The sequence below is a fragment of the Neophocaena asiaeorientalis genome, unplaced genomic scaffold (genome assembly GCF_003031525.2).
Source record: "Neophocaena asiaeorientalis asiaeorientalis breed wild unplaced genomic scaffold, Neophocaena_asiaeorientalis_V1.1 scaffold547, whole genome shotgun sequence".
NCBI classification, from domain to species: Eukaryota; Metazoa; Chordata; class Mammalia; order Artiodactyla; family Phocoenidae; genus Neophocaena; species Neophocaena asiaeorientalis.
In genome coordinates this window covers 3569355-3582142 of record NW_020185330.1, presented here as the reverse complement: position 1 = coordinate 3582142, position 12788 = coordinate 3569355, and the positions used below count along the sequence as shown (strand labels likewise).

Below are 12788 nucleotides of genomic sequence, written 5' to 3'. Positions count from 1 at the left end.
CCCAGTTCACGTTGCATATAAAATATTTACGACATTGCCTTGTATCTAAGATCATAGGAAGAAATAAACTCTTCTGGTGCTACCTCCCTGTTTTGTTTTTGCCGACTGGTCTGTGTTTTAATAGGCGCTGTAGGTGATTCAGATGCTTATTAATAAAGTTTGAGGACTGGCTCTAGCTCCTGCTCTTATCATGTGCAGCAAATAAAGTTTGAGTGTAGACTTTTAGGTCTGCAGGCTGAGCAGTCTTAAGAACTTTGATCAGGCTTTTAGACATGCCTGCCTTTTGTTATCCTCTTAGGTAAAAGTTTGTCTGTAGCCAGTGACCAGGTTTGGTCCCCTGGATATTTAAATACATTTATCTTTAGAGATAAAAAACTTTTTGAAACATAAGATTCATAAGTGTGTGTCCTCATTCCAGGTTGGCTTATGAGGTGAAGTATAATGTAATTTCTTCTGTGCTCTTCTTGGACTAGACTGTAAACACCTTGAGGGCAGTGACCATGTCCTGTTCACTAATGTATGCCAGGCACTGATGTAGTGTCTGATACATAGTGCACCTCAGTATTTCCTAAGAGAGTAAACGGCCCAGACTTGCCATTTTAAAGTTGAGGGAAAAAACTTCTGAGGGCAAAGTGATATCTGAGACCACAGAGCTTATTGTAACTTGTCTCCAAAAGGTGATATTCACTGCTGTCACCTCTATGCAACACTGCCTTGCATTTAGTATTAAAGAAATTTAGTTTACTATAGAGTAAGTTTTGTTCCATTCACAAAGTCCCATTTGTACACCAACATGAACTAGTAACCTTTTTATTTTCTACAGCGTATGTAAGGAAACATGTTTGATTTATTTACCATTTAGCCGTAGAGGAGCTTTTCCGCTGGAGTGCAGCGTTCCTCAGCAGGGTGCTAGTAGCATCCTGTTAGTTCTTTAGCATTCCTGCCCCCAGGCAAATGCCCATAGTTCCACCTAATTACTGGGAAAACCATACTACTTTGATTTCCAAATGCCCTCTGAGGCAGAGTACCACCCTGATTGAGAAGTACTGCTTACAGATAAGTGATTCTGGAAAACTTGAGAAGGACATGCAGGTAAATATCTAAAGCGTCTATGCTGATGTATCAGACTTGACATGTCTAAGTAACAAAGTAATACTTCTGTGAATTATGAGACCTTTAGTAGTCTTCGAAATATTAGTTTTCCTCACATTGTACTTCAGTTGCCTCACTTTGAGTCGTCAAAATTCATACCAAAAGAAAAAGTCATGATAAATGAATGTTTTTCGTTTTATATTGTAAGCATAAAAAATAGAGCAAGAAAAAGGAGGTTGTTTGCTAATTTGGAAGTTGTATAACTGTTTCTGGTGGTTAGAGATCATAGACAATCATACTTAAAAAGCTAATGGGGGGGCTTCCCTGGGGGTGCAGTGGTTGAGAGTCCACCTGCCAGTGCAGGGGACACGGGTTCGTGCCCCGGTCCGGGAGGATCCCACATGCCGCGGAGCGGCTGGGCCTGTGAGCCGTGGCCTCTGAGCCTGTGCGTCCGGAGCCTGTGCTCTGCAACGGGAGAGGCCACAACAGTGAGAGGCCCGCATACCGCAAAGAAAAAAAAAAAAAAAAAAAAAAGCTAATGGGTAAATCTGTTTGCCCACCCACATTCACTTAGTAGCATTTGTGTGCCAATTCTACGCAAAGTAATAACAAATCATTTACAATTTATTCTTTCTTTCAATTTGCTACCCTGTTTTGTGAGTGCAGGTGGTGGAATGGGCAGGAAAACAAATTTAGGAGAACCATTTTTGAATTTTTAAATAAATCTCTTACTCCTTGCAATCAATAACTTGAAATGATATGTCATATTTCATTGTTGATTGTAAAATGCACCAGTATTTTACTTATTTAAGTCACTAAGACAGAAAGAAATGCTGCCATTTAAACTGACTCACCGTCAATTGTAAGATGGTTCTCAACTTCAGAGAGAGATGTTAAAATGTGTAAAAATGTGCCTCTTAGAATCAGGGATACAATATCTAGAAAACTTTTCTCAGTTCTACTAGTAGTATCATTCTTTTATTTTTAAAAAGTTTTACTCAACATAATTTGACTTTTCCCCCCCTTTTTTTCCTTTAGCTTTCTTGTAAACTGGAGCGGGAATTTCGTTGTGTGGAACTTGCTGATCTAATGACTCAAAATGCTGTGAATTTAGCCATTAAATATGCTTCTCGTTCTCGGAGATTAATATTGGCCCAGAGACTTAGTGAACTGGCTGTAGAGAAAGCAGCAGAATCGGCAGCCACCCAAGCTGAAGAAGAGGAAGAAGAAGAAGAGAATTTCAAAAAAAAGTTGAATGCTGGGTAAGAAATGTTTGAGTTTTACCATCCTGAATATTGACTTGGTCTTTTTATAGCCCTTTATTGAATAATATCATTGTCTTTTAGTTACAGTAATACTCCTACAGAGTGGAGTCAGCCAAGGCTCAGAAATCAAGTTGAAGAGGATTCAGAGGATACTGGAGAAGCTGATGATATAGAAGAAAAACCAGAAATACATGAACATGGTAAGATAACATTTTTAAGGCAGTTTAAAGATGAGATGTGTCATGTGTGTGACTTCTCCCCTTTTACTTGGCTGAGGGATATTGAATACCCATACTTTTTCAAGACGTCTTTCCTGTCTGATTGTTGATTACAGAAGATGACTTTATCTTCCCATTTACATTGTGTTGTTTTATCTTAATTATTCTGTAGGAGAAAACCCGTTTTTCAAAAGTGTAAATTCCTCTGATATGCCAGCTATTAAGTCAGGTAAGAAAATTTGGATTTTGTAATATCGAGAAAATTTTGAAGTAGTCTTTACAGTGATACATCTACTCAAATACACCTTACTCTTCAGGGCCTGCTTTGTTGTTGTTGTTTTTAATCAGAAATGTTTGTGAAACAGTGGTCATTTAACAAATACTTATTAAATGCCTATTTTGTGTCTAGTATTTGCCTGGGGTGGGGGGCTACAGTGGTCAAGTAGACATGTATGTTTGATCCCTGCATAAACATTATAGTACCAGCTGGCTTTTAAAAGTGTACATATATATGTTTGATTTTAGCATACTTTTACATGTGTACAGATTATTAAAAGAGCATATGACAGGTGGCTGTAATCTAGTCAGTGGTGGGGGATGGTTTGGGACCCCAAGGAAGGCCTCATGGAATGTTTATTTATTTTATTTTATTTTATTTATTTATTTGTGGTACGCGGGCCTCTCACTGTTGTGGCCTCTCCCGTTGTGGAGCACAGGCTCCGGACACGCAGGCTCAGCAGCCATGGCTCACGGGCCCAGCCGCTCCGCGGCATGTGGGATCTTCCCGGACTGGGGCACGAACCCACGTCCCCTGCATCGGCAGGTGGACTCTCAACCACTGCGCCACCAGGGAAGCCCTATTTTATTTTTTAAATTTATTTTTGGCTGCACTGGGTCTTCATTGCTGTGCGTGGGCTTTCTCTAGTTGCGGCGAGCGGGGGCTGCTCTTCATTGTGGCGCGCGGGCTTCTTATCGCGGTGGAGTACGGGCTCTAGGCCCACGGGCTTCAGTCGATGTGGCACACGGGCTTAGTAGTTGTGGCGCAGGGGCTTAGTTGCTCTGCAGCATGGGGGATCTTCCCAGACCAGGGCTGTAACCCGTGTCCCCTGCATTGGCAGGCAGATTCTTAACCACTGCGCCACCAGGGAAGCTGCCATGTGGAATGTTTAAGCAGAGATCTAAAGGATGAATGAGTCAGCCATGCAAAGGTGGGTGGGAGCAGAAGCAGAAGAAATGCATGTGGGCTTAAGGAACAGCATGTGTGAAGACTATAAGAGAGGCTTGAAGAGCACAGAGAGCAAAGAGAAAGTGGTGCTGAATGGTTTTGGAGCAATGAGCAGGAGCCAGACCTTGCAGATCCATGTAGGCCATGGTAGGATTTGGACCTTTATTCTGAGGTTGCTGGGAGGCTGTTGTAGGTTTTAATGAGGGGCAGAGTATGGCACACTGTGAAGAGGAGGACTGTATATAAGGAGACTTCTGAGGTAGTCCCAAGTGAGATTGAATAGACTGGGGTGGTGGTGATTGCTGGCAGAAAGCATGGAGGAATTGAAGAGGTGTTTCTGAAGATGATATAGAGAGGATGGAAGTTCAGGGTGTGAAGAATAACTGTCAGTTTCTGGCTTGAGTACTTGAATGAATGATGGTGCCATTTACTGAGTCAGGAAACACTAGGAAAACGTAGGTTTAGATAGGTGGATGATGAATTACTATTGGCTGTTCAGGAAAGTAGTATCTCTGGGATGGAGATGTAAAGTGAAAATTGTTGACATAAGTATAGCAGTTTAAACCATGGGTATGGGTGAGTGAGCACTGGGGGAGGATCAAAGTGAGGAGAAAAATGAGGTTAGGCCTAGAGAGGAGGAGGACGAACCATCAAAAGAAAGTGAGGAAGGAGGTAAGCCAGGGAATGCAGTATCTCAGAAGTCAAAGGGGAGATAGTATCAAGAAGAAAGGAACACTCCGCTATGTGGAATGCTGTTGAGAGGTCAAACAAGGTGATGGCTGGAAAAGATCCACCAGTTTTGGCTGCATAGGGTTTACTGAGTTCTTAGCAAGAGCAGATTCTGCAGGGTAGTAAGGCTGGAAGCCATGTATTGGATGGAGGAACATGTGAATAGTGAGGAAATGGGAATAGCTGTGTAGACAACTCTTGAGAAATTTGGCTGCTTAGGGGAGGTGAGGGAAAATGATATGGGGGGCGAGAAGGGGATGTGGCAGAGAGCGTGTTTGGTTTTTGTTTGTTTCTTTAAGTTGGGGAACTTGAGCCAATAAAGAAGGAAAAGTCAAAGATGACACGTGTAGCCATTGATAACACAAGTTTCTTGAAAAGCAGGAGTGGGTGGGATCTAGAGCATTTGTAGAGGAATTATTAACTAGCTAAAATAAGGCACCATTCTTCCCTGGTAACAGGAGAAAAGAAGAGATCTCTACATATTGTATCTGTCTATTTCATAGTGGCAAATTGGGATAGTTCCCATCATCTAATAGCTTTTATTTTGTCTTAGAAATAGGAAGGAGGTCATATATAGTTATTAATAGTTTTAAAGTTGCAAAGTACGTTATTTTCATATAATACAGATTAAAATATTCCATAATTCTTATAGAAGTCATAAGTCTTCTGAGTTTTACCACTATTAAGTGAGGGTTTCTTTCTTATGAAAGGTGCAGTTACCTCTAGCAACCAAGGACGAATAAACCCCTTCAAGGTAAACTCTTTCCAGTGATGTTTTCTATTATTTAAATACATTTCCATACAGAGAAATATTTCCAAACTACCAGACAACCCTCCCCAGACTTAAGAGGCATTCAAGACTGCAACAGATTAAATTTTAAAATATTTAAATAAGTAAATATTTTAAAATAAACAAAGATGAAAGCAGCACTAGTTCCTGCTTGGACCAGGAGTTACATTTTCTACTTATCTTCTGAGAACCTACAGTTTTGAAGGTTTTCAAAACTTGGGGATGTGGTATTTGGGAATATGCGCATCAGTCTTAATTTGGATTATACCAAATATATTCATTTCCGAAGGTGAGACTACAATACAAACTTAACAGAAATTTAAAGGAAAAATAAATCTCTTGGCATTTTTTTTTCTTCTTTAAACATTAAATGTTAATATTAGTTTGCTTTGTAGGTATCAGGCAATTCCAAAGAGCCATCCATTTCAGTGAATTCAGTACGTTCAACTAATATTTTAGACAATATGAACAAATCATCCAAGAAATCTACTGCACTTAATCGAGCTACAAATTATGAAAAGTCTCCAGTTATAAAGCCTCTGGTTCCAAAACCAAAGTCTAAGCAGGTATGATTTCACCTGCCCCCATCTGCAGTACACAACTCATAGTCTGTTTGTCTTACTTTAGTTTTGTTCACTCTTTCAGGTATGAGACAGGAGGCTCCAGTTGTTTATAAGTGATTGTCTAGTGAGGGCAATGGTTCTCAATTCTGGTTTTGCATCAGAATCACTTTTTTAAAATATGTAGACCCAGGACAGGGACTCATGCATCTATCTGTATTTTTTTTCATTTTCCACATGGTTCTGATGCATGTCCCTATTTAATGACAGCTGGTTTAGTACCTAGCCCTAATCTTCCCTTGTTCTGTATTCTGATTTTGCCTCCCAGATTGTGTCCCAGTTTTGGTATTTTATCACAGATTTGTCATCAGTAAAATAGACCTATCATTTGTATTTTCCATTTCATATAATTTTATTCATCTAGAATACATGAAATTTGAGGTACAGTTTTTTGGGGTTGTGTGTGTGTGTTTATACATGTTTATTTTCAACAGAGAACCTCTCGGGACTTCACACGTTGGTGTAAGAATTCTAAATAATTATATTTCTCCACATTTTTCAAAATTTGCTTGTAACATATAAAATCATACTAGATTTTGCTGCGGTATTCATTATGTTTGTTTTTACAGGCATCTGCAGCATCCTTTTTCTGGAAAAGAACTTCCCAAGCTGATAAGACTGAGGAAGTAAAAGAAGAAAATCCTAAAAATCCATCATCTGAAACCCCAGCTATGTGTCCTCAAAACACTGAAAACCAAAGGTCAGTACATAGAGAAATTTAGTGTTCTCAAGATGTAGTATTCCAGTAAAAGGCATACAGAAGTAGCAATACAAAATTATGTGGCCCTGTTATTCATTCATGTAAATAATATGTTGGCACAGGTAGTAGGCATTCTGAACACTTGTAACTTTAGGGAAGCCACAAATATTGATTAATGTCTATTTATATTACTTATTAAAGTATGCTTTGATAAACTGCATACATGTTTTAAATTGTGGATACGTTTTGCTGGGACACTATATTTTATAATTAGTTCACTTTTTCATTTGTTTGTTTTTAAATAGTTAGTGTAGTTACATGGGAGAAACACAGTCAAAAGATAGAAAAAGATTTGTGATGAAGAGTAAATCTTTTCCCTACCCACCCAGTTTTCCCTCCACAAATAGTCACTGCACAAGTTTCTTATATAGCCTTCTGGAATTATCCTATGCATGTACACTTAGATTTATCTGTTTTTTGTTAGTTTTACAGAAATGGTAGTATACTCATTGTTCTGTGCCTTATTTTTTTCATTTAATAGCTTTTGCAGATGATTTCTTATTACTACATGAAGAGTTTCTTTAATCTTTTTACTTCCATTGAATGGCTATACCATAATTTATTTAGTTCTCTACTGGTGGACAAAAGGTAGTTGCTGGTCTTTTGCTAGTACAAATAGTAGTACAGTGAATAACTTTATATGAATATTATATACCTATAGCTGTAAGATGGATTCCTGTATGGTTCAAGCTAATGTACAATTGTAATTTCGATAGATATTGCAAAATTGTTCTGCATGGATGTTGTATTATTTTATACACCCCCAGCAATATGAGAGTTCCTATTTGTCCATATCCTGTTTGTCCACCAACTCAGTGTTACCAAATTTCTTGATCTCTTGTATGCTAGATTTATTTAAAATACATCAGCTAAATTGAAAAAGTCACCGTTTCATTTTTAGTGTTATGTATCTCATTTAACCAATATCTGACGTTAACCAATTTAATTTGAAGGGATAGCTGTGGTTTTTATTTTTTCCTATTTTGTTCTGAATTTGATTTAGGTATTAAACAGTGAAATTTTTATTTAAGAAGATTCCATTTTTTATACTATCAGGCTATACAGAAAAAAAGTGCTCAGTAAATATTAAATGTTTGCATTAAATCTTCACTTGTGACCTAAAGACAGTTTGTGTCAGAACTGAAATCTAATGAAACTGACAAGTATGCTGTGTCCATGCTTTACATAATAATGGTACAAGAAAGGACCCACACTCTCAGGTCAGCTGTGAGGGCAGGGGTGAGGAGCTTGAGAGAAGTCATGACGATTTCCAATAGCTGGTTTGGGAAATGGAGAAAGGCTACCAAAGATGCATGGAAGGGTTATATTGGGCTAGAGGGGCGAAGTAGGATTGGAGACCTTGAGCCTGTCAACATTCATAAAAGAGTTGAAAGTTCAGAGTTTTGCTGCACTTGGAAAATACAAATGTGAGTAATCCCTTTGAATTGATCTTATAAAGGATTTTTTCAGCTCATTATTCCTGCAGTCTCTAGGCAGTTTTAAGTAATATGTAATTATGAATATTAACGAGTGTAATTAACTGTGTCTCTCTTACTTTATATATAGGTATGCTAATGGTTAATCACTAACCTGAAAAATCATGAAGCACTTTTAAGACTGTCTTAATTATAAAATTTTTTTATATAACTGCTATTTTAGGCCAAAGACCGGGTTCCAGATGTGGCTGGAAGAAAACAGATGTAATATTTTGTCTGACAATCCTGACTTTTCAGATGAAGCAGACATAATAAAAGAAGGAATGGTTCGATTTAGAGTATTGTCAACTGAAGAAAGGAAGGTAAGTAAGGATAATTGTATTGAGAATGAGACTTTAGTGAATTCCTAGGGGTTTTTTTTGTTTCTTTTTTAATTGGGGTATAGTTGTTGTACAATGTTGTGTTAGTTTCTACTGTACAGCGAAGTGGAATTCCCTGTGCTATACAGCAGATTCTTATTAGTTATCTATTTTATACATATTAGTGTATATATATCAATCCCAATCTCCCAATTCATCCCCCTGCCCTCACTTTCCCCACTTGCTGTCCATACGTTTGTTCTCTACATCTGTGTCTCTATTTCTGCCTTGCACACCAGTTCATCTGTACCATTTTTCCAGGTTCCACATATATGCGTTAATATACGATATTTGTTCTTCTCTTTCTGACTTACTTCACTCTGTATGACAATCTCTGGGTCCATCCACGTCTCTATAAATAACCCAATTTCATTCGTTTTTATGGTTGAGTAATATTCCATTGTATATAAGTACCACATCTTCTTTATCCATTCCTCTGTTGATGGACATTTAGGTTGCTTCCATGACCTGGCTATTGTAAATAGTGCTGCAGTGAACATTGGGGTGCATGTGTCTTTTTGAATTAGAGTTTTCTCTGGGTATATGCCCAGTAGTGGGATTGCTGGGTCATATGGTAATTCTATTTTTAATTTTTTAAGGAACCTCCATACTGTTCTCCATAGTGGCTGTGTCAGTTTACATTCCCACCAACAGTGCAAGAGGGCACCCTTTTCTCCACATCCTCTCCGGCATTTATTGTTTATAGATTTTCTGATGATGCCCATTCTAACCTGTGTGAGGTGATACATCATTGTAGTTTTGATTTGCATTTCTCTAATAATTAGTGATGTTGAGCAGCTTTTCATGTGCTTCTTGGCAATCTGTATGTCTTCTTTGGAGAAATGTCTATTTAGGTCTTCTGCCCATTTTTTGATTGGGTTGTTTGTTTTTTTGATATTGAGTTGCATGAGCTGTTTATATATTTTGGAGATTAATCCTTTGATTGTCCGTTGATTCATTTGCAAATATTTTCTCCCACTCTGAGGATTGTCTTTTTGTCTTGTTTATAGTTTCCTTTGCTATACAAAAGCTTTTAAGTTTCATTAGGTCCCATTTGTAAGGATAATTGTACTGAGATGGGGACTTCAGTGAATTCCCAGGTTTTAAAAATTCTTAAAGAAAGTGCCTTTTTCTGTTTTTAGAAATTGAATACATTCTGATAAACTCTTGGTGGAGAGGAAATACAACAAGCAAAATGTCAGCTTTGAACCTATGGATATGTAATAATTATTATTTAGTGCTGATGGTTAATTTTTTGGCAGATGTACTGCTTACATCTGTATAAGTTTCTGCATATTGTAAGTTAGGGGAATACCCCAAGAAAAAGTGCATTACTTATCAAAAGCAAAAAAAGATTAATAAGTAAAAACGAAATTAATTCACATTTTTGGAGTACTACTCTAAAGTCCTTGTAAGCAGAATTTCTTAAAATGCTGTTTACTTACACGTTGAATACTAAATGATAATACTGCTTTGGGGGTGAAAATCTGATGTTCTGTTCTAGCCTTTCATGTGGAAATTAGGACAGGTGGCTTGTACCTATTGCTCCTCATGTCAGTTTCTGCCATGTGAAAGAAGGCTAAGAGCAGCTTTCTTTTGCAAGGGGAAGGATTGTGTGTGTTGTATCAATAAATCTCAGACTTCCCTTCCCTAGGAATGACTGCATGCAGCATGGGCACCTTGTGACATAGTTACCTTGATAAGCTGGTTTTTACGAATAAAACTAATGCAAAATTAGGAAGCTAGAAACTGGTCTTACCACCTCTAGCCTCCTTTAGAACCTCATTAGCATCTTTGTATTTCTCATTTTTTATAAGTATTTATAAAAGGATAAAAATTGTAAAGAATTAGATAAAATGACATCTGAATGAATAAGACCTTATTAGGAAAAGAGGAAGAGATTTGGCAAAAGTTGTGATTATGTTCTTGAATACTTAAAAATGTAATCAATATTTTTAGTGTGTAAACCTTAAACATTTCTTAAATCCAGTCTGTTAATGTGAAAAATACTACAGGTCAAATGGTCCCATTTCAACAACAATGACTAGGAAGGAAAATAAAGTAGGAGGAGGAGGAATTGTTATAGATTAAAAGAGGTTTAAGAGGTAAATGAAATGAGTGAAGCTTGTTGGGTTCTTGCTTAGTGAGTAGAAACCAATCCCAAAAGAGTGTATACTGTATATAACGTTCCTGATATGACAAGGTGATGGGGATGAAGAACAGAGAACTGATTGCCAGGGGTTAGGGCCTGGGAGAGGAGTTGGGTGGGGCAACATGTGGGATCCTCGTGCTTATGGAACTACTGTTCTGTATCCTGAATGTGGTGGTAAATACACAGCCTACAATAGAATTATACACACACACACAAACAAGTAGAAATAAAAAAGGGGATTTTATCAATGTCAATATCCTAGTTGTAACAGCGCACTACAGTTTTGCAAGATGCAACCATTGAGGGAAACTGAGTAAAGGGAACACGGTGGCTTTCTGTATTATTTCCTACAACTGCATGGAAATCTATAATAATCTTAAAAGGTTTTCTTTCTAAAAAAGTGCCTGCAGTTATAGTGTTTTGCACTTAATATGCTTAAATACAAGCAGAGTTTAGATTGAAATATTATAGAGGTAGAATGTAAATTTTTTAACGTGCCCTGCAATTAAGTAATAAAAGATTTGTTTAAAAAAAAAAAGAACCCTTAATGATTAGTTTAACAATTCAAATGCTAATTATGCTGCTTTACATAAAGGAATGTTGCCTGCAAAAGTAACGAAATCATGTCCTTCCTATTTCTTTGTTAGTGCCTAAAAACTTTTCTCCTGCAATATTTTTATAAAGGCATGGGCTGCCAAGGCCAAAGGAGGAACTGCAAGTGATGGAGCTGAAGAAAAGAAACGAAAACGTGTGGTCGATGATAGTCACGAAACTGAAAACCAGAAAGAAAAAACGAAGGAGAATCTGAATTTGCCTAAAAAGCAAAAACCTTTAGATCTTTCTACGAATCAGAAACTGTCAGCTTTTGCATTTAATCAGGAATAGAGTAAGGAAGTGTACTTAGGAAAGTAATGGATTTTTTACTCATCTTTGATGAATCTAGACCTTTTAAAAAAAATCTTTAGGAAACTCTTTATATATTTTTAAAAGAGTTTAAAAACTGCTGTTTGTCTTTATAAGATACTGTAGTAATTATATTAGTGTAGGTAGCAGGGCACCTGTAAAAACTATCATCTCTTCAGATTGCTCTGCCCCCAAATGGAGGGCCATTCAGAAGCATTGTGGTCATGGTCACTGACTGGAGGCCACTGTCATGTCCCATTGGAAGCTGATTTGGTTTTGTTTCTTACCTTAAAAATCATCAAAGCCAAGGTCTTAAAACCTCTGAACATTGAAGTACCTTGCAGGGTTTTCCTTGTTTGGTTCATGTCATGTACTGGGAAGTACTACAGAAGCCCTCTTCCCATAGACTGCTCTCTATGTCTATACTGGCCCCAGGGGACCATGGTTTTTTTTTTTAGTATGGGCCCTAAACATGTAAATAATTTTGTAGATGAGACCTTTTGTTTGTTTTGGCAGTTTCTTCATATATTACCTTTAATTATTTGTGTAGCCTTTTTTTTTAAAAATAAAACTTGCACATTTCCATATTTAGCTTGATACAGTCTTCACATTGTATTTCCATGAAATGGAAGTGTTTCTAGAAAATATATTTTATATTTATTACCGTAATTTCTACCCCCCCCATCCTATTACACAGTATACACACAGAAGAGAATTGAAGATACTGTTTTGATAGCATTGCAGCCCAGCACATGATGTGCTCCACGTAAGCTACTCTGGTTATCAGCATCAGCAGTGCTTTTCTGAGCAAGTCTTTGAAGCCTTGATAAGAGAGTGGTTGAAGAGTAATGGGAAGTGTTTAACTCCTCTTTTATTTTGAACAAACAAGATTTAATTAAGTAGTTCATACATTTTTTGGTTACTATTCTAAGCAGAACTTAATACAAATGCAGCCACTTAATGAGGGCAAAGTACAAGGGGTGGGGTTGGGTAGGGGGATAGTAGTAAAATAAAATCAGGTGACTCAAAATCTAGGGTAGTTTTATAGGTTGGAAGGAACAAAATATGTTGAAAATTTAGATGTATAGGAGCCAAAGGATATTCCTTGTCTCATAATGATTAAGGTTGCGAAGGAATACATTTCTGATTTTTTAGTTAGCAGCTGGTATTGAGAAACAT

At 37.4% G+C, this 12788-nt stretch overlaps 1 protein-coding gene across 1 annotated transcript in view; it reads left to right on the top strand.

Annotated features, from left to right (window-relative positions):
* The window catches only part of WDHD1 (WD repeat and HMG-box DNA binding protein 1), a 56820-nt gene extending 44319 nt beyond the window's left edge, over positions 1–12501 (top strand). Inside the window, exons 19-26 of the mRNA XM_024734739.1 lie at positions 2131–2354; positions 2439–2557; positions 2748–2804; positions 5240–5283; positions 5715–5885; positions 6509–6639; positions 8359–8497; positions 11391–12501. Coding sequence (XP_024590507.1) covers positions 2131–2354; positions 2439–2557; positions 2748–2804; positions 5240–5283; positions 5715–5885; positions 6509–6639; positions 8359–8497; positions 11391–11591 — 1086 coding nt within the window. The 3' untranslated portion in view covers positions 11592–12501. The remainder of the gene's footprint in view (positions 1–2130; positions 2355–2438; positions 2558–2747; positions 2805–5239; positions 5284–5714; positions 5886–6508; positions 6640–8358; positions 8498–11390) is intronic.
* The last annotated feature ends 287 nt before the right edge of the window (positions 12502–12788 follow it).